This window comes from Canis lupus, chromosome 9, assembly GCF_003254725.2.
Source record: "Canis lupus dingo isolate Sandy chromosome 9, ASM325472v2, whole genome shotgun sequence".
Lineage (NCBI taxonomy): Eukaryota > Metazoa > Chordata > Mammalia > Carnivora > Canidae > Canis > Canis lupus.
Genome location: NC_064251.1, coordinates 58,959,417 through 58,980,376, shown reverse-complemented (window position 1 = coordinate 58,980,376; position 20,960 = coordinate 58,959,417). Strand labels below are relative to the sequence as shown.

The 20,960-nt window shown below is 53.1% G+C and overlaps 1 protein-coding gene and 1 long non-coding RNA gene across 14 annotated transcripts in view; one reads left to right on the top strand and one right to left on the bottom strand.

Moving 5' to 3' along the window:
* The first annotated feature begins 5,558 nt into the window (after positions 1 to 5,558).
* Positions 5,559 to 12,879, top strand: LOC112677210 (uncharacterized). Of its 2 annotated transcripts, none has more exons than XR_007413275.1 (5): positions 5,559 to 6,891; positions 9,592 to 9,662; positions 11,249 to 11,392; positions 11,994 to 12,620; positions 12,745 to 12,879. It is a non-coding gene; the product is annotated as an uncharacterized LOC112677210 (long non-coding RNA). The 2 variants fall into 2 exon arrangements; XR_007413274.1 differs by having other exon boundaries at positions 10,486 to 11,392.
* Positions 12,880 to 13,303: 424 nt separating this feature from the next.
* MAPKAP1 (MAPK associated protein 1) overlaps positions 13,304 to 20,960 on the bottom strand; it is a 253,255-nt gene continuing 245,598 nt past the window's right edge. For all 12 annotated transcript variants that reach the window (XM_049115026.1, XM_049115025.1, XM_049115020.1 and 9 more), the window contains 2 exons: positions 19,175 to 19,272; positions 13,304 to 13,811 (listed from right to left, as the gene is read on the bottom strand). In XM_049115026.1, coding sequence (XP_048970983.1) covers positions 13,686 to 13,811; positions 19,175 to 19,272 — 224 coding nt within the window. In that variant the 3' untranslated portion in view covers positions 13,304 to 13,685. The remainder of the gene's footprint in view (positions 13,812 to 19,174; positions 19,273 to 20,960) is intronic.

Sequence of the window (20,960 nt, the reverse complement as noted above, 5' to 3'; positions counted from 1 at the left end):
ACTGCTCTCCAGATGGGATGGCCCCTGTGAACACTGGGAGCCTGGAGTAGTTTTGCCTGTTCTTGGACCTCTAGGAACAGTTTGTGCTCGCTTGAGCCTGGCTTCTTTTGGACAATGAAGGGAGGTTCTGGGAGGTTCTCGTGGACACTTTTTGTCAGGGGTATAATGGGGTTATTTCATTGCTGGCATGAACCATGGTTAGGGAAATCTGTGTTGACTCCATTTGTTCAATAAGTATCTATGGGCTGTGTTTTGGACAGAGCCCCAAAGAGCCTTTACTGTGGAAATGAATGGGCAAGACCACATAAGTGTGTTTGAGCAAGTTTAGGATTAGATGGTTTGAATAGTTTATTTGCTCCTTTGCCTCTCTGGGCTTCAGACTTGGCTTGCAGGTCCCATTGGACACCTCTCAGCATGTCCACGCATGATGGCGAGGTCAGGTGATGGTGTGGATGACATCTGACAGGCCGGGATCGCATTCCCTGCAGCTCTGCTCTGAACCAGGCACAGGGCGGGTGCTGGGGAAGCAGTGGTAGCCAGATACCCAAGATCTTGTTTTCGCAGGGCTGCCTGTCAGTACACCCCAGACTTGGACTTTCTGTGGGGAGGTGGTCAAATCCATCTCTCCTGGAGGGGGAGGACCTGGCCAGGTACCCGGCACCTGACCAGGAGCTGGGAGGCCAATCAAACTGAAGGCGTGTGCCATGGTGCCAGCTCAGGAGCTGGAGCAGCCCAGGGCGCAGGGCCAGGTGGGGAGGGGGAGGGTCTAGGGTCCAGGCGGCTGCTGAGCCCTGGGCCCCCCAGGGAGAAGGTGCAGTCAGACCACAGATCAATCTTTGTACGAGTACGGGGGCATGGCCCAGGAGCTGGAGGCCACCCCAACTCCTGCAGGAGTCAGGTGCTGGGTCACTGTGCTATGGCACAAGCTCTGAACGTCCCCAAGGGCTATGCCTCCCTGGCTTTGCCACTGAGAGCTCAGGCCAGGTTTCAGTGGACAAGGGTGTCTTCCAAGGCTGGGTTGTCAAGGTGCTGCCCTAAAGGACCACTTTGCCAAGGGTCAGCTCCATGGGCTGTGGTGGCTTGGAGAGACAGCCAGGAGCCAGAGGATGACCATTCCCCCACAGTAGCCACCAGGGTTGAGGCTGGCTTCAGACCATGAGGGTGGAACCAGGGAGTGAGGGTTCTCATTGTGGTATTTGCCCTTTGGAAAGGATGCCCCAATTTTGAGAGTGTGGCAGGGTGGGGGGTGGGGGTGGGTTGGGAGTAAACAGCTGTGCTGAGGGGGTGGGGGTACCAGTTGTTCAGGGCAGAATAGCTGCCTCGCCCCCCCTTGGGGGGCTCTCGTGGGGGGCCACAGTGTGTCCCCTCTCACATTCATATGTTGAAGTCCTGACCCCTGTACCTGGGAACAGTGCCAAAGGTCAGGTCCATGGGCTGTGGTACCTTGGAGACAGGGTCTTCAGAGAAACAATGAAGCTGAAGTGACATCAGGAGGGTGGACTCTGATCCAGGGAAATTGGTGTCCTTATGAGAAGAGGGCCACAGAGAGAAGATGGCCATCCACAGGCCTCAGGACAAACCAACCCTGATGATGCCTTGATCTTGCAATTCTAGCCTTCCGTGAGAAGATAAATTTCTTTTTTTTTTTTTTAAAGATTTTATTTATTTATTCATGAGAAAAACAGAGAGAGAGAGAGAGAGAGGCAGAGACACAGGCAGAGGGAGAAGCAGGCTCCAAGGAGCCTGACGTGGGACTCGACCCCAGGTCTCCAGGATCACACCCTGGGCCGAAGGCGGGTGCTAAACCACTGGGCCGCCCAGGGATCTCCAGATAAATTTCTTTTGTTGGAGCCACCCAGACCGTGGTGCAGGGTTGGGTGGTTCTCCTACATGAACCCACTCTCTAGCACCTTAATCTACCCTCGGGGGAAGTGAGCAGGGTGGCTCCCAGGGGCTGATGCCGGAGGAACACAGGACTCCCAGCGACAGCGGGTCGGCAGATCAACGCCAAATCGGTTTTGCAAGGCGTGTATTGAACGGGACCCACTTACACTAAAATAAATTCATAGTTCGTTTGAAATCCGTATCTAAGTGGCTGTCCTGGATGCCCGTTTGCCAGATCTGGCCACCGGCCCGAGGCCCCCCGCAGGACGGGGCTCAAGGACGCGCAGCCGGGCCCTGCTGCCCGGGCCCGGGCCTGGGCCTGTCTCCCCAAATGCTTCCCGTCCCCGCACAAACATATTTATTGGGCTTGATGGCAAACAGATTACGCTTGTCCCAAGAAGGGCAGCTCGAGAGAGAAAACCTCGCAGTCCGGGAAATAATGATGAGGGGAGTTAAATTAAAGCGCATAAAACCCTCCCGAGAGATAACGTCAGCGCGAGCTACGGGCCGAGGGGGGCGGGGCTCCGGGAGGTCGCGGCTGGGGTCGCCCGGGGTGAAAATATGGGGTCACTCCAAAGACAATCCTCCCGCTTGGTTGGCTCTTCGGGTCTCGTAAACCTTTCACCTTTCATAAAAGATTTCTGGGGAAAGCAGCACTTCGGAGGCGGGAACGGATTTTCTCAGAGCTTCTAGGCGGTTCTGCTGGAAGAAAACACAAAGACAAAGCGGACGGCGACATTGCCCGGCTCCTCGCTCCTCGCCCCTCGCTCCTCCGCGTCCGCCCGCCCTGGGCGCCGACTCGCTCCGTTTGCCGCCTGGTCGCGCTTCTGAGGTAACGCGCCCCGCTTGGAGGGCGGCGGCGGTCGGGCTCCGGCCGCCATCTTCTCCGGGCTCGTGCCGGGGCTCGTGGGCCCAGCGGGCCCGGGGCTGGAGGACGGGCCAGGCCGCCCCGAGCTCGCTGCCCCGCCGCGGCCCCGCTGCCCCGTGGCCCGTCCCGGGGGGCCCGGCCTCGAGCTCCGGCCGCGGGTCGCCGGCCTCTGTGGGGCCGCGAGGCCTCAGGCTCAGCCGCGGGCCTCACTTGGGAGGCAGGCTCGCCCGGGGCCTCTCCGTCGCCGGGACTTCCGTGGCGCCACCCCAGAGATCTCTGTCCGGTAATCCTCGTGAGGGAATTATTATTTTTTAAAGATTTTATTTATTCATTCATGACAGAAAGAGAGAGAGAGAGAGAGAGAGAGAGAGAGAGAGAGAGAGAGGGAGAGGCAGAGACCCAGGCAGAGGGAGAAGCAGGCTCCGTGCCGCGAGCCTGAGGTGGGCCTCGACCCGGGCCTCCAGGATCGCGCCCCGGGCTGCAGGCGGCGCCAACCCGCAGGGCCACCCGGGGATCCCCTCATTAGGCGTTATTAGCCCTATTTTACAGATACAGAAACCGAGGCTCAGAGAGGTGACGTGACTGTCCCAGTGTCACACAAGAAGGGGGTGACGCAGAGGTGAGATTTCAACCCACACTCCAGGACGGTGCTCTTGCTTGTGCCTCATGCTTTTCACTCAGGAACGATGTAGGGTTAAGGCTGCAGGGTCCGCCATCAGATAACACCCGCTGCCCAGCTTCACACTCTGTGATCTTGGCCGAGTCCTTGAACACCTGAGCCCGACTCTTCATCTGTGTAGCGGGCACAGTGCTGGAGCCTGGCGCAGAGGTGTGCGCGCTGCCGGAGCCTCCGGAGGTGGAGGCTGTTGTTCTATGTGTGTCTGAGAAACACTTTCTCCCAATCACGTTTCCTGTCAGCCAACTCCCAAAAGGTGTGATTATTCAAATTGAATAAATGTTTGCTGAGTGGGCAGCCCGAGTGGCCCAGCAGTTTAGCGCCTTCAGCCCAGGGCATGGTCCTGGAGTCCCGGGATCGAGTCCCACGTCGGGCTCCCTGCATGGAGCCTGCTCCTCCCTCTGCCTGTGTCTCTGCCTCTCTCTCTCTCTGTGTCTCCTGTGAATAAATAAATAAAATCTTAAAAAAAAAAAAAAAAAGCTCTGAGGAGTCCTGCAGGAGAGGAACTGCCGAGCAGGTTCAACACAGCATTTCCCATTTACGTCGATGGAACCCCTTTGAGGACCAGGACACCTTCAAACATTCATTCCATTTATTCACAATTATTTGTTGGGCAGGTGCTACCTGCCAGGCCCTGAGGGAGCAAGGAAGGTGTGGTCCCTGCCCCCAGGCTGCAGACGGTGAGTGTAAATCACTTCCTTGGGGCTTCATCCTGAGACTGAGCACCTAGGCAGGAGGAGGAAGCAAAAGATCGGGGTGACCACCCACCTCCACACCCCTTGCTGAGCCCGTGCCTCATTCCTGAGGCAGATGGACACCTCCCTGCCCCGCCCCTCCCTGGCCCCATCCTTGCTGCCAGTGCTGGTCCCCCAGGAGCCCTCTGGTGCCTCACAGCCTCCCTCTGGGAGTTAGTGCTCAAAGTGGAGGGGTGAAGTGTGGTGGCGGCGCAGAGGGGGAGCCTGAGGTCCTGCGGCTGGTTGCCACAGGTATCCTCGCCACCAGAATGCCCTGAAGGAGACAGAGAGGGAAAGGTGACCCACAACCCAGCCCTCAGGGAAGCGGAGTGTGGCTCGGTCCTTGAGGGCCCGGCTCGGTTCCCACGGTGCCTGCAGGTGCTCAGGGCTGTGGGATTCCCATCACTTGCATCCCTGTGGGCTTCCACTCCTTGTGGTCGGAACACCTTGGCTAAGAGGGTGACTTCAGGGGTCAGAGCCACCCAGCTCTCGTGGGCCCCTCCCTGGATGCCCTGGAAACTGGAAACTCCAGGCAGCAGCAGGTAAGAGCAGAGGGCAGAGGCAGTCCTTGCCAGCTCAGGTAGGCTTCCCGGAGGAGGAGGAGGTCTTGGAGTCAGGCCAGTAGGATGGCCCAGCTCAGGCATCTGCTGGAAGGCTGTGGACATGATGGTGCTGAGCAAGGGCTTGGGCAGCTGGAAGGGCCAGTTCAAATCCCAGCCCCTTAGCGGCCATGTGATCTTGGGAAAATGACATGACTCCTGTGAACCTTGATTTCCCCGTCGACAGACGGCCAATGGGATAAAGACAGAACGTCAAGGTGATCTTTAAGTCCTCAGCCCAGGGTGGCTCAGAAGAAGATCCCCCGCGGGGGGGGGGGGGGGGGCATGGTAGCCCTTGCAACGGGGACAGGATTCTTTGTCTTCTCTTTACAGTCTTTTTCTCCTCTGAAGGACTAGAGACTCCTCTGGAAAATACTCCTTGACCTGAAAAAGCCCCAACCGGATGCTCCTGTGGGTCTGTTCCAGACATGACTTTGCAAATCAGATGTGACAGGGAAATGTGTGCCAAGATGGTGGCCAGCTGTTCGGCTGTGGGGAAGGGGCTGCTAGAGACGTGTGCGGCCTCCTCAGAGAGCAGACAGTCGTTAGCCTCGGCTGTGCCCGGAGCACAGGTGTGTGAGGGTGGGCACCCCTGCCCGGGAGAGGAGGGACGGTTAGCCACCGGTGGATTAAACTCTCTCTCACACACAAACACACTTACTCTCCTGCACACCACTCTTCCCGAGGGGGTCTCCTCTGTGCCCACATGGTGGAGACATTTGGGATTGGAGTCAGAAGCAGGTGCAGGTCCCTCGAAGGCCCCTTCCTTACTGGGCAGACTCCTTCACTCTTGTGGCCTTATTGTGGCTTCAGGTCCCTGCTTCCCAGTGAGTTTGAGAAAATTAAAAAAAAAAAAAAAAAAAAAAAAAGAAAGAAAGAAAGAAAGAAAGAAAGAAAGAAAGAAAGAAAGAAAGAAAAAGAAAGGTCTTCAGTGTAGTAATAACTGCCAAAGAGGCCCATAATTTTACCTGTTCTCTCCCCAGCTCTGGCAAATGGGGTCCCTCCTCCTGAACCCTGAAGTCTTGGGAGGGGTGCCCATCGCATTGACTCATTTCCCCACCAGAGGGGTTGGCCGGGGATGGATGGACACGTGACCCCTGTGGGGCCAATCAGAGACCTGGCCTGGGATGTGTCTATGGTATTTGGGGAAGAGATCCCTCCTTCTAAGTCAAGTTAGCTCTTGCCGTATGGAGGATGCCCTCCCCCCAACCTTTTCTTGAGTTATTTTTTCATTTATTTAAGTAATCTCTATGTTCAACATGACATGCCTGAGATCAAGAATTACATGCTCCCCAGACTGAGCCAGCCAGATGCCACAAGGATGCCCCTCTGAGGAGCAGGAAATGAGGTCCAGAAATGGCAAGAGAGCTGCAGGTAATTAAGGTGACGTGATGCAGCTGTGTCCTGCACAATGGTGACACACACATTGACGAAAGGCATTGGGAAGCTCGAGTGTCAGCTAGAAGCTATTCTGGGACAGCCTAGGAAGGATAGTTGGGTCTGGCCCTGAGGGCTCCTCACAGCGTCCCACACAGTGGCCCAGATAAGTCCCTCCCCTGAACTCAAAGGCCTCCTTTTCCAACATGGGAGAAACCAACCATCCAGGAGTAGCCACCAGGAGGCCGTCTTTCAGTAGGAAGTGGAGAATTTCTTGCCTTCAGGTTGAAAACCATGTGGCATGTTGAGCTCCAGGTCGCCGCGGCCTCGCGCCCATGGGTCCCCCAGTGAGGCTGCCTGAGCCCAGAGGGAGGCCAAGGAGCCATCTCTTGTTCCTGCCTCTCCCCACGGAGGCGCTGGACTTGGGGGGCACTCTTCTTTCTCCTGCTTGGAGAGTTCCTCTTGGGCTTCTCTGCCTCAGACTCTGTCCTCCCCGGATATCCACCAGCTTGTCATCCTCCAACTGGATCTATGGAGCCATCCGGCGCCTTTACCAGGGGTGTTCTCAGCCGCTGGCTGTGAACAAGAGGCCATGTCTGCTTGTGCCCACTGGCCCAGCAGCTCCTGTGACAGACATCTGGTCACCTGAGCACTAGAGACTGGGCTGTGGCCTCACAGACTAGGAGTTCCCAAGGACGGGCTCTGCATCAGGTCATTTCTACATATTTGGGACCTGTTTGGGCGTAACACAAGGTAGGCATTCATGGACACTTGTTGAATGAATGCTGAATGCTTACATTCCTCCACAGTTCGGGAACTCACTCCCCATTAGGAAGTGACTCTTACAGTGGCTGCCTTGGAGGGATTCCTTGGGCTTCTTCTGGGGTGGGATGGAGAGGGGGTCCCTTATCTGGCTCCCCGGTCCCCCCATCCCATACCAGCAACAGCTCCCCCCCCATGCCTTCCTCTTGCCAGGATGGAAACACCCTTTGTAAATCTAAGTTAGCAAGGCAGCTCTTTTAGTCTCAGAGGCTGGTTGGAGCCTAACATGTGGTTTGTCTCTGTTGATCAATGCTTCCTCCCTTCCCCTCCAAGTGATTAGAAAGCAGAGGTGTCCATCTCACCAGATTTCATGTCTCCACACTGTAAATTTGTAATTCTGGTTAATGAATGCTTGGACAGACGGCCAAGTGAGCCCTTCCCTGCACGTTACCCTGTTCGTGAGGGCTCCTACTGCGCCAGGTCCTCCCTGGGGGCCACCTCGTGGGGTTCTCCCAGCAGCCACACGAGGGAGGCTTTATTATTTCTGCCGGCATTTCACAGACCAGCTGTCAGGCGGATGGAAGGACTCACTTGAGGAGCCAGGCCTGGTGATTCACAGCAGAAGGCTTGGGCCTGGTCAGCACAGCCCAGACCCCAGGGTGCGAGGCTGTGGGGAGAGCGCTCAGGCAGGCCCCAGACCTTGACCTCAGAAGCCCTGGGGAATGCGAAACCCCCACACTACTTTCCCCCAAAAGCACTGTCAACGCCCTTCCTTGCCATTTTCAGAGCCTTCCCCTGGCTCTTCTGGGCCTACCCCAGGAGGAGGAGGACCGTGAGGGTGTAGCCCCGGGCAGTCATGAGGCTTTGCAAAGACACCCTCGGGGTGGGGGGTCCCTGCATTGCTGGGTGATTGAGATCTTACTCTACGGCCTGGAGCAGGCAGGGTACCAAAGCGATCTACTCAAGTTCACTCACGTCATCACCCTAGACTCCTCCTCCCTGGAGCCCATAACTGCCCCTTTCATGCATGTTCACTCAAACATCACCTGTGCATAAGCTGACCTTGGCTCCATTTGGGGGCCAGGAAACAGGCACAGAAAGCATACCAAGGTTGCCTGCCACAAGTGGCAGAACTAGAGCCTGGCCTTCCCCTGGCGGCAGCCCCGTGCTCTTGGCCCCAGGCCATCCTGGCTCCCCGGGCCTGGGCTGCCGTGGTGAACTCCCTTCGTACCCAGTAAAGCCAGTCACAGCTGGCCTTCCAGCAAGGAAACGGGAGACTTCTGACACCTCCCCAGGATTCCAGGGTTTGATTCAGGTGCTCCCCAGCCCAGAGGAGTAACTCCTAAGAGTAGATGGGTGCAAGAGGCTTGGCGGCAACATTGCTTCTAGAACTTTCTCTCCTAATTTACAGCCTCCGCCAGCCCTTTTCTCCAATGCACATTAGCTGAATCCTTAAAAGAGTCAAGGCCTTGAAGAATGCTAAAAATTTAATGTATGTTAAAAGGGTATTAAATTCTAAACTAAAATTTACATGGAAATATGACATTAAAATATTTTTAGCTTTCAGGAAGCTGGGGGCTGGAATGCTATAATACAGATGAATTTTATCATTTTAAAAAGAATTAGCCTCACTGTATTTCTTATGTATTCGTAGAGTGAATGCATAAAGATGGGAGCCCTGCCTGAAGCTCCTCCGCAGAGGCAGGCGGGGGTGGCAGGAGGGGGTTCTGGAGGGTGCTTCGGTTAGGGGCTGGGGCCACCCCCTGAGGCCCGAACTCCACCTGGCAGGGAAGGCCCTGGCCAGGGGGTTCCCGGTGCGTGACTAGGCACCCTTGTCTCCATGGCTAACCATCCCCAGCTGTGCACCAGGCCTGTGACATTATCTTATTTATGCCACTGCCATAGGGTTCCCTCCAGCTGGTGGCCTAGTTGAGGAGCAATGTCCTGCTTCTGAATTAGGAGGGCAGGGGGATACCCCAGGGACAGGCAGGGCTGGGATCCCTGACCCAGCTGCTTCTCCCCCAGCCCACACCTGCTCCTGAAATCGTTGCAGAGCAGAGAGCAGAGAGCCAGAGGGGCTCCTCCACCCACTCCTGCTCTGTGGCCCTGTGACCCAGCAAGTGGCTGTCCACAAAGGCCTATTGCACCAAAGGACATGATCAAGGGAGGGCCCGGCACTTCGTGGGCTATTCTCTCCTTGTCGCAGCCTGAGGACAGTGGTCCTAGGCAGCCCAGAGGGGGAGCTGAGGGCAGTGCCAGCCCAAGCCAGGCCCTGAGCTCTCTCACTTTCTCCGTTTTACAGACGGGGAAACTGAACCTCCCCAGTCAAGGGCAGAGTGGAGTTCCTACCTGGGGCTTTGGCTTCAGGCCATGGCTGTGTCCTGGAGGAGGCCTTGGCCCTCTGAGGGTGGTGACAGCCGAGAGGCCCTGCACACAGCTCTCCCCACCTGGGCTGAGCGCGTCGCAGCCTGGTCAGGACAGGCAGCAAGCATGGCTCAGAGTGGCAGCCAGCTCCGGCCCCAGGAGGGCTCCTGGCCCAGGCAGGGCCTGGCGTGGGCGGAAATGACCACTTGCTGCCTGGTGGGCGCCTCCCAGCCACCGCACCTCCGGGAGGTCACTCATTGGCAGTTAAAAATCTATTGTGACTTGTCAGAAAAATGAATAAATGGGCATATTATTTTTTCATTCCAGACCTCAGCATCTGTTTGTCTAATCAGGAAGGAGAGCGGGGAAGTCAGCAAGGGCTGCCTTGCACGTTTCATGTAAGTTTTCCTCTGTCAGAGGAGTTTAAATGGGTAATGAACAGGCTGTGGTGATTTGAAATATAATCCCATTATGCTGACGAGATTACAGGGCTTCGAGACTTCACAAATCACTCTTAGGGCTTTTATAGCAAACACCACCCTGTTGGGACTTTGCATTTAAGCAGAGGTGTTTGGTGGGAACATAACATGACAGGCTTAACTCTTTCCTCCTCCTGGGCTGCTTTCCCAATGGCAGGGCCCTCCTCGGTGGCACCTGCAGGATCTGGGGTGCTTTGGCCTTCGTGGGCCAAGAGGGACAGAGGCCAGCTGGGCGGGGGGGTGGGGTGGGGGGAGGGAGGCAGGGGGCAGGTGGGAGAGCTGACCCCGCCACTTCCCAACAGCCTGGCCTCAGTGAGGGATGCTGTGCCCTCTGCTTGTTACCTCACGTGGAGAGTGAGATGGGGGTGCGGGATGGGGGCCAGGGCCATGCGCCAGGCCTCCCTCAGCCCTGTTGGTGAAGGCCAGTGGTGGCTTCTGGCTGTATTCTTGCACCCGTGTGGCCCCCTTGGGGGGCTCTGGGACACCTGGTGGGACACTTGGCACTGGCCACTCCATCACATACTACAGGCCTCCAGGCGCCCACAGGTCCCCCACGGAGCTTCCCTGGCACTCACTCTGGGGTGGCCTGGGGGTCACCTGCCCACCTCCTTGGCCTCACCACATGGTGAGCACATCCTGACTGCTAAGTCAGAGCTTTGCCCTCCTCCGCACACCACCCCCCGCCGCCTCTGATGTTTTGCCACCTGAGCTGGGGAACGTGAACCCTAAAAGCAGCTGACAGGTTTTCAGGGACACAACAGCTTCTTAACCCATGAAGAGAAGACTCAGAGGAATGTCAGTGTGGCCTCCAAGCAGCTGATGGGGCATCTGGGGCAGCAGGGACACCGGTCCTGGGGCCCAGGTCGCAGGTATTAGGAGGTGGCTGGCACTCAAGGTGGAAAGGGGGGTCTAACACATGGAGGCTGAGGCATGTCGGGTGGGTTCTGGCGCACCATCTGTGAAGGCAGCCTCGGGTGAGGAGTGTGCCAGCAAGGAAAGGCACTGACCCAGGGATCCCTGGGTGGCGCAGCGGTTTGGCGCCTGCCTTTGGCCCGGGGCGCGATCCTGGAGACCCAGGATCGAATCCCACGTCGGGCTCCCGGTGCATGGAGTCTGCTTCTCCCTCTGCCTGTGTCTCTGCCTCTCTCTCTCTCTCTCTCTGTGTGACTATCATAAATAAATAAATAAATAAAAATTTAAAAAAAAAGGAAAGGCACTGACCCGAATGGCGGTGGGTGCCCCATTGCTAGAGGTGTGCAAGCAGAGGCTCCAGGACTCTGGAAGGGAGCATGCACTTGCTTGCATTTGCTGCCCCAAGACAGGAGGCTGGACTAAATGGCCTCACAGTATTTCTTAGAATTCTTGCTTAGAAGTGGAGAAGCTCTGGCAAGTTCTGGGAAGCAGAAACCACCGGAAGGAAGGTGGGGCTCACCGTGATGGAGACATTTCAGACGTTTTCTAGAAAGGTCTGCAGAGGTCCTCTACTCCAGCACCTTTATTTACAGAGGAAGAGATGGAGGCCCCAGGGTGGCAGCGCCCACCCTCAAGTGCCACCAAATCACTAGCTGTGGAGGGCAGAGCCCGGCAGTTAAGAGCGGGACTGTGGTGTCAGAGCAAGAGGACTGTGGTGACCCTTCTGAGCCCAAGAGGTAATGACAGGACCTGCCACCAGTTGCCTGTGGGGGTTCCATGGGCTCATGGAACCTCATTTGTAAGGGGCCAGCACAAAGCCTGCCTGGCCTGCTATAGGTCCTCAGACCATGGGGCTCCAGGGACCACGGCCCAGGTCCCGGGCTGCCCAAATGGGGGCAGGGCCAGGGAGGGTGGGGGGAGTCCTGGTCGAGAGTTACCATATCGGGATGGGGGGTGGTGCTGCAAAGAGCCAGGTCAGGAGATGCTGCCGAGGGCAGAAGGGGGGCCCGAAGGGTCCCCGGTTTACCTTGGGTATGCTCAGCCCCTGCTGGTCCAGTCCATCCTTGAGGAGCTTCTGATCTTATCCTCAAATCCAGGGGTGAGGTGAGAGAGAGGAGCTGGGGAAAAACTGAATTTAAATAGTCTTGATATTTGGTTTGAACTGGGTGGTTTTACAGTTTCCCTCTCAAATTCTTCCTTCTGGTGGGCAGATAGGCTTTATGTAAACTGCATGTGTGCTGTATTTCACAAGAGGGGAATGGTGTTGATTTTGTACTTGAGGGAAGTGAAGATTTCAGTGTCACCCCTGAGTGAAGAGGGTCATCCTGTCTTGCTCAGAATTTAAGGAGGCCCATGGTGCATTTGAAGGACCTTTGGAACCACATCAACTTCCAGCAAATGCCACTACCCAGAGCAATCCACATAGTCTCGAGTCAGGATAATGTACTCAAAAGACTTCAAGAATTCCAAGCAATATGCCAAAGATGGTATTTATGTGACTTTTATTTTAATATCATTTTAATATTGAATATGTCACAAGATTTAATGACCAAATTAGTCATTTACATTTTTCAAAGATATCTAAATATAAAATTGCTAAAAATTCAAATACAGATAGATAGCAAGCTACAAATAATATTTCTTTTGTTTCTGGGGTGGGTCAGAATGGAAGACGTTAGAAAAGGATGCTTCTGTTGGCTAAACAAAGATCAGAATGAAAGAAGAATTCATTAAAATGCCCCCAGTGCAAAGAAACACACTCAACTTTGAGATGCTGTTTTCAGCACATCTCTTCCTGTATAACAATTTAAAAAAATTGTTTGAAATGCAGGTCCTCGGTGAAACATCTGGTCCTCGACCCTGGCCGGGGACAGTGTGAAAGGATGTCACCCTGGGAGGGACCCTGGAGAGGCGGGTGAGGACCGCAGAGGCATCTGGTGTGGCCAGAGGTGTGGCGTTCAGCAGGTGCTTGACCCTTGCCTGCTCCCCCCGCCCCCCCCGCCAGCAGTCAGGACCCCATGCGAGCAGGCTTCCCTCTGCCCAGCCACCTCTGCTCACCAACGCCCCCCGCCCCCTCCGCTCACCCCAGGGAGAAAGAGCAGCTTCCCACTTGCTCAGACCACGAGGCAGGTCCTGTACGGAGAAGAAGGGGAGTGGAGGCCCTTAGGCGTCGGCAGAGACTGACTCTTCCAATTCCAGGTAAAGTCCACATGCAGGTCTAACTGCTAGCTGAAACATACACTTGCTATTGAAGAAATGGAAAAAACTACTTGTGGCTAGGAGCTCGGCGTGATCTGAAAACCAGCTGTCACCCCACTCTCCCAGAGCCCATGCCTGACCCGCAGTCCTGTGTCCCTAAAACCAAGAGGTTCAGGGACGAGCTGAGGAGAGGTGGCTTCTGAAGGGAAGGCCCGGGACACACATCACCAGGCCCCTCCATCCTAATTTTAGTACGATACAAGTCTCAAAGCAATGCACTCATTTAAACAAATGGCATAGTTAAAACTATTGATTAAGCCCTAAACATTTCTTCTGAGAAATGGAGCCATAGCTTTTCCAATCTGCCTGTTCAATATGGGAACAGGTTTTAAGGAAAATGACGTGACCAATCCTCTGCCCCAAAGAATGGCCTGTCATACCAACCATGATAAAGAGTACACCTGTTTATTAAAAGGAAAAAAAAAGAAATGTACATTTTTTTTGTTAAGAAATTTGATCAAGTTGCAAGGAAATGGGCATGGCTATGTACATCCTCAGGCAGGGCCGTCGGGCAGTGAAGATGGCTGGGCTGTCGTCTGTGTCGTGTGTCATCGGGCCCCCTGACACTGTTAATGCCACTGCCGCTCAGGCTTCAGTCCCGTGGAGGCATCCCTAGCTGCATTCCCCAAGAGCCCCCGAGCCTTGTGCCCATGCGCCAGGGGCCAGCCTGCCCCCGAGGATGCAGGACATCAGGTGGGCTCCAGGGCCACCTGGCCCTGGCAGGCAGGCAGGCACTGAGCTATGGTGACAGATTGGGGCTGGAGGCCCGTGTCATTGCTGCCCTGATTTCTTTTCCTTCTGGAAGCTGAAGCTTGTACGTCTGTTCAGTTTTCTTTGTTTTTGAGCAAAATAGTCAGCCCGGGCAGTGCTTGCTCGTGATTCCAGGATGTAGTTAACCTAGAAAGCAAGAGGACACAGCCCAGTCGCTCGGCAGCCACTTTCCGTTCACTTGGGGCAAAGAAGAGAAGGGCCCTGAGCCAGGCTGGGAACCCCAGAGCCACCAGGTGCTCTCTCGAGTGTAGAGTCACCACAGCAACCGGGCAGGTTGGGACGGAGCCCACTTTATGACAGGAGAATGGAGGATGATGTGGGAGAGGATGTGTGGCTGCTGGAGGCCTTTTGGTGGTCTGATTCCATGGGCCATGTCTCCTTCTCAGCATGTACTGCCTCCCAGAAGGCTGTGTGCTAGGCTTTTTGGTTCTGCTCCTCACCATGGGCCTGCACATAACTACCCTGTGCCCCCCTTTTCTGGTCTGAGAACATTGCAGGGATGAAAAACCAACTGAACCAAGGCTCTATATTCAGCCTCCCCTGGTGGGTACAGAGCTTCCAGCAACGGGATTTCATTTACTGCCCACGAGCATCCTGCCAGCCAGGGCTCACATGATGAAAAGCAGCGAGGCTCAGGGAAGAGGGCTGATCTGAACAGGATCACCCAGGGGTCAGGGGCCAGGTAGGGAGAGGGGCTGTGAAAATCCTGTGTGAAGAGTGCGCGGCCAGGCTGCCCCTGGGTAGCAGCTGCGCAGTCACTCTCTGTAGCACCCCTGGCACCGAGCACCTGCCACGTCTGAGCCTGGCTCCATGCTTGGTTTGAGAGACAGACGGAAACAGAAGACTTGGTCCTTGCTCCAAAGAGCTCACTGCCTAGTGAGTATCTAACAGCACGACAAGTGTGACACCAGAGACAGAAGGAGCACGAAAGAATGGGGTAACTATCGGGGAGTGTGGGGCAGGGAGATCTCGCAGAGAAATGACTGAGCTGGGTTTTGAGAGATCAGTAGGGGTCTGGGGCAGGGGAGAATGGGCAAGCATCATAGGGCAGCAGTGGAAGGCAGCAAGGGGAGGTTGGGGGAACCGAACTGCTTATTGCCCAGTCCCGGTGGGGTGGGAAGAACTGGGAGAAGGGCGGTGGTGCTGGGATCGGACCTGGGCCCCAGTGCAGAGGATGAACCCCTGGCTGGGCAGCACGGTGGCAGCAGTGCTCCTGGAGTGCTCTTCAAGGACTAACTCTGTAACCTTCACAAGAGCCTTATGAGACAGATGCCACTACCATCCCATTGTGCAGATGAGAAAATCAAGGCACAGAGTGGTAATGTTGTTTACTCAAGGCCACAGAGCCAGGATCACCCTTGATTCCCACACCTGTAGCTCCCCAGGCCTCTAGCCTCCCTGAGGTGCTCCCACCTCAATACATTCCTTCCACTGCCCCTGCCTGCCTCTGGCTGGAGCTTTTCGTGAACAAACACCTTTTCACTCTCAAATATCTCTAAGTATTGATCAGAAAACTGAATATTTTTGACTACAGAGCCCTGCCACCACCTCTGCTGATTCTCCCCCGAGGGCCATGTGTCCCACGCCGAGTAGGAGAATGACTCTGAGAAAGCAGCCACGGGAGCACAGGGGAGACAGTGTGGGATGCCTCACATGGGCTGGGGCTCCAACCCTGTCCCCTCCAAACTTTCTGCTCTGATAGTCACCAGCAGCAGGCGTTAAAGGCTGGTGTGTGAGTACAGAAGGCCTGACATGCTTGGCCCACCGCCTCGCTGAGTTACCAGCTGAAAGCAATAAATCATGAGGACCGAGGGGCTGGGCTGATGATTTGGGACACTACAGACAATGTATGGAAATAAGAGGGTTTACTGTTCTTAATAAGAGCAATCTTTGGATTATATTGTTTGCACACTCAGTCAACCTTGTGTTCTCAGTGTATTTTTGGCACATACAACTTGACGAAAGCATTTAAAATTGATCCTTAACTAGCCAACTATCTCCCAAATTTATTATCTTCAGTGCTTTGTGATAATCACATAGATAATTTTAATGGAAGATTAATGTAATAATCAAAAGATAAAAACGCCCTTTGGTCTGCCATTAGCTGGTTAATATGCTGTGGCTTAAAACTTGCACAATTTTATGCACTATAGAGTGTTTCACTTTCAATGCATTTTACAGCTTAAGGCATAAAAATATAGGGAGTTTTCATGGTCAATAAAGCCACAGCCTCCATCACTCGATCACAAGAACCCAATTTGAAGAGACCAATGATTACTCTGAGATTCATCTCGAAGCCTGCAGAATTAGGGACCACACATGGCTTAGCTTGACAATGGCTCGGGGTGGAAGGGACTCTTTGGGGCTGGGGTTCGAGCTGAGGCTCCACCCTTACACACTGCAGGCCTGGGCCTCTGTCTCCTCATCTACAGAATGGGGACATTAATGTCTACACTCTGCAGGGCAACACTGAAGACTGAACAGTTATGTAAGATGTCTCATATGCAGTTGCTCAATAAATGTGAGATATTAATATTTCTACAAGAGGGAACGAGATAAAATCTTTCAATGGAGAGTTGCCTGCCTGTTCATCACAGTTTCTTGGACATTGGCCTCTGGCCCTTAGCTTTTTCAGTTTCCATTCCAAAGCTCTTGTTTTATGTAAAACTCCTGAATTATAGAAACACCACATGCATTACTTGAGTCTAAGACTAACTCCTGGGACAGCCTCTGGTGGAAACATTTCTGCCACATTCTGGGACACAGGGCTGGGGCCTCAGTCACTTGGTACTGGTGCAAAGCTCACAGACACTGTGGGGATGGCAGAGAAGGCTAAGTATTTAAATTGCTATAAAAATCAGAGACAGAAAAAGTGAAATTTAATCTTCCATCAGGATCATGACCATTAGCTCTCTAAGTAAATCAGGCCTGGGCATGCTGTGACTCTCCCGGAGTCTCCAGCATGATGCAATATTTCTACAAACCTTTTCATATGAAAACAGACATTTCAGGGGAGGCGATAGGCCTCAGGGATTTTGCAGAAAAGCATCTGCTTCGAGGGAGCATTTGGTCCTGTAAAATGATTTCTCTGCACTTGCTCTTGCAGAGCCTCATACTGAAGTCATAAACCCGTGTTTCTGTCATCAATCTGCTGTTGTGAAAATTATTTTGATGTCAAACACAGGATTATAATTTTACTAGAATCCTCAAGTCTTGTATATTTTAATGCTGGCTATAAAAAAAAGGCCAGCCCCTGATGGGGTAATGGAATATTTCTTTACCTGGTCCCCGAGCACTGAACAAGTTCAGGTGACAATCTGGCAAGTAACTCTTTGCTTGCTGGCTTCAGGCTGCCCCATGACTCACCACCTGGTCTGAGGGGGGCTCTGGGTCCTAACTGTCCCCCCCAGAAGCTTTATCTTTTTCATTTTCATCTACTATGTTTGGAAATCTTTTGCAGCCATGAGGACTGGCCTCAAAATGTCTCTGCAAAACAATGCCATTTTGTTGAAACCTCTCATTCAACTCCTCAAAGGCACACACATCCAGGGGGTTAGGAGCAAAAATTTGGAAGCTGCCAAACCTGGGGTTAGGTCTAGTTCTGCCAGTCATGGTCCTGGCTAAAGTTTCTTTATTTCTGAGCCTCAGTTTTCATCTACGAAATGGGAATGATGTTACATTACTGCCTTGGAGAACCATGAAGGTTCCGTGAAAGAGGGTAGCAGGTGCTTAGCTCAGGTCCTGTCCTCCGCACTCAGTACTGCTTACTTTTTAAATTTTTCATTTATTTTAGAGAAAGCTAAAGAGAGAGCACAAGCAGGGGGAGGGTCAGAAAGAGACGGAGAAAGAGACTCCATGCTGAGCACAGACCTCAGTGTGGGGCTTGATTCTAGGACGCTGAGACTATGACACGAGCTGAAATCAAGAGTTGGACGCTTGGGCACCTGGGTGGCTCAGTTGGTTAAACATCTGCCTTTGGCTCAGGTCATGATCCCAGGGTCCTTGGGATCAAGCTCTACATCGAGCCTTGCTCAGAGGGGAGTGTGCTTCTCCCTCTCTCTCTGTCCCTCCCCCTGGTTGTGGTGTCTCTCGCACTCTCTCTCAAATAAATGAATAAAATCTTTAAAAAAAAAAAAAAAAAGAGTTGGATGTTTAACCGACTGAGCCACCCAGGCACCCTCGCTTAGCTACTTCCATTATTATTACTTGATGGCTTTCACTCTCAAGAGGAGAATACTAACCTAGGTAGGTCTGCCCTACCTCATTTGATCTGTGTTCTAACAGCCCTTTGCTGGGGTGGGGCGTTGTACCTGCTACGATCTCCATTTTATAGGCAGAGACACTGAGGTCCTGAGAGGTGGTGTGACTGGCCAGAGTCACACAGCTACGGGTGGGGGAGCCCCCTCTGCCTGTAAGTCTTGCTCTGCCAAAACAAGCAGTTCTGTTCTATCTGTTTTATCTATGTAAGATTCGGCTTGAAAAAAAGGATTCTCAGTTTGGAAGAGTCTGAAAACCTCCAGTCCAGGGCAACTCAGAGTGTGGTGCACAAACCAACAGCCTAGCAGCAGCTGGGAACTTCTTAGAGATGCACAGTCTTGGGCCCTAACTCACATGTCCCAAACCAGCAAGGCCCCAGGGGAGCTTTTTCCTCAGCCTGTCCCCACTTTGCAAGGTTCTGTGTGACCTGGTTCTCTGCTCCAGCCACACAGGCCTGGGGGCAGCCCCCAGCCTCTTGTGCTTGCCCTGCCTCTCTGTCCCTTCACAGGCGGCTCCCTGTCTGAGATGCTTGTTCTCTCTCATCTGGCGAAGTCTGTGCTTTATCATCCATTCTTCAGGGTTCTGCTCGCCCGGCGCCTGCCCGCCTCCCCACGTATACCTACCCCTCCCAACCCCCTCGCCCCGGTCCCTGTGGCACCTCTGTGACTGTTTAACAATCTTTTTGTAATTTAATGTTTAATGTCTGCCTCTGACAGAGGAAGAGCTTTCTGGCGGCAGGTCTGTCACTGGAGCATCCCAAGGACTAGCCTGGTGCACAGAAGGCACTCAGGGAGCACTGCTGAGATATGGGAACACACGATTGTAGCATAAAGATGAGTATGTTTAGAACAGGTTGCTAAAATTACCTCAAATACATTAAGTATTTACCCAATAACAATTTCCTCTGAGTCTGTTCCAGGAGCCTCAAGGAACTTCTGATAATGGACAGGAGGAAATACGTGGTGCTTGAAAAGGACAAATAAATGAACAGGATTGGGGTGGGGAGGAAGCTAGGGGGGCCTGCTTTGGCTGAAGGGGGAAGAGGGTGGCTGACGTGTGGTGTGGCCCTGAGAGTGTGGTGTGGCTGCTCCCCACCTGGGTGACCAGAGGTTATCTCCTCCTCTGCAAACCAGGCCCAGGAGCCTTGTGTAGTGCCGTGGGGAGGGGGCTGCTGCCGGCCTGAGAACTGGCTGCACAAAAGCCAGCCCTGCTCACCCAGTGCCTGGACTCACCTTGAGCACAATTTCATTGACAGTAGCAGCGTCAGATTCAAAGTAGAGGTGTTTGTAGTCGTGATTGCTTAGATACGTGAGTTTAAATATTGCGTGACCTGGAAAGAGACAAAGAAAGAAAAGGCAGTGTTGAGGGGGTTCTGGTGAGTTCCCCTTGGAGGAGCCCCCACATATTCTCCCCTTGTTGTTTCAGTTCAAGTGAGAACAAGTGGAGATGGTGAGGCTGACTGTTCCTAGGAGCAGTTCATTTTTCTCATCACAGGCTGGAGAGAAAATGGAGAGTAAAAAAAGAAAAAAAAAAAGAAAAAAGAAAAAAAAATCAAATGGCTAGTTAGGTCTCATTCCTCTCTGTGTTCAGGGCAATGCCCCATTAAGGAAGGCTTTACAGAACTACTTCTATACAACGGGTACAGGGAAAAAGTGGCATTTTTAAGGCAGAAGGCCAGTTAACTCCATATTGTTATTCTAAAAATAAAATAACTGTGCTTGAAGCCAAATAAATGAGCACAGGAAGGACAAAGGCTGCTGGTAATGCTATCACGAGGCTTCTCCATAGCCCTGGCTACTGTGAAGATAGGGGAATCCTGGTCTTGTGCCCCTGTGTGGAAGCTCCTCCTGGCCTCCAGTCATTACCCTAGAAGGATGGCACCTCACAGAGTTGTCTGACCTCAGGGGGTCAGATCCTCTGAATGCACAAATCTCTCCCAGGACCAAATTTTTTCATGCCCCTTTCCCACCATCTTCAGAATAACCTTGTCATAACCCATGCACAGGCCAGCCCACGGCAGGTCACACTCCCACCAGCGCAGGCCTGGCAGTTCCTCTCTCACTGATCTGTCTGGAAAATGCCGATCTTGGGTGACTCAGCTCACCTCCTTGGGCAAGTCTTCACAGCTAAACTTCTAGGCACCTTTCTCATGCAGCTCCCATACCATCTGTGGTCTGTCAAAGAAACCTGCTTACTATATTGTGACAGGTGACATGTACCATGGCCTGTCCTTTGGGCCAGACACACCAATCAGATTCCCTCCTCTAAACAGACATGGATGCCACTCTCAGTCCCAAACGAAGCCCTCCCTGGCCCAACAGCACATGATGTCCTTGAGTTATGGGAGACCCTACGGCCCTCCAAGAAAGTCTTCTTTCTCTGCAAGCTATTTCGAAGTTGGTTTGCCTTCCTGGCAACCAAATGAGCAATGCTTCCAAGAGACACGTATACAATACTCAGTACTAAGTTCCCAGACTCAGGAGCCGCTGGTGACACCCTCAGAAACAACCTTCCTTAGTCTGCTCTATAGATCTCAGTGCTGGTGAGATTAAGCATATCCTTTCTAACAGGACTTCTCATCCATTTTCCTTTTAATTGAGGCAGCACTGGTTATAGTTATTAATTAATAATATGTCACCCATATTACTGTAAGTTCACCTCTTTCCCGGAGAGATCTTCTTGGGGACTTTATTTACAGTAGCTAATTCTTCAGATCTCCAAAAATAAACTGATATATGTCGTACATCTGTGGCCAGAAAAGTTGAGCTGCTGGTATTTTATCCTAGAAACATCATTATGATATACTAATTGTGACTATAAATTGTATATTGAAAAAATTAGCTAATAGTTTCTGAAAAACCTCACTTTCAGTCACTTGACAAATTTAACCTGATTTTAAATAGTGGTACTAAAATGTTAGAATTCTTAGCTAGAAGCTAATCATTCTGTTAATATGTAAATTATCTGCTTCTGATAAGAAAGGGAATCTCACATAAACAGATATATCTGTATGCGTGT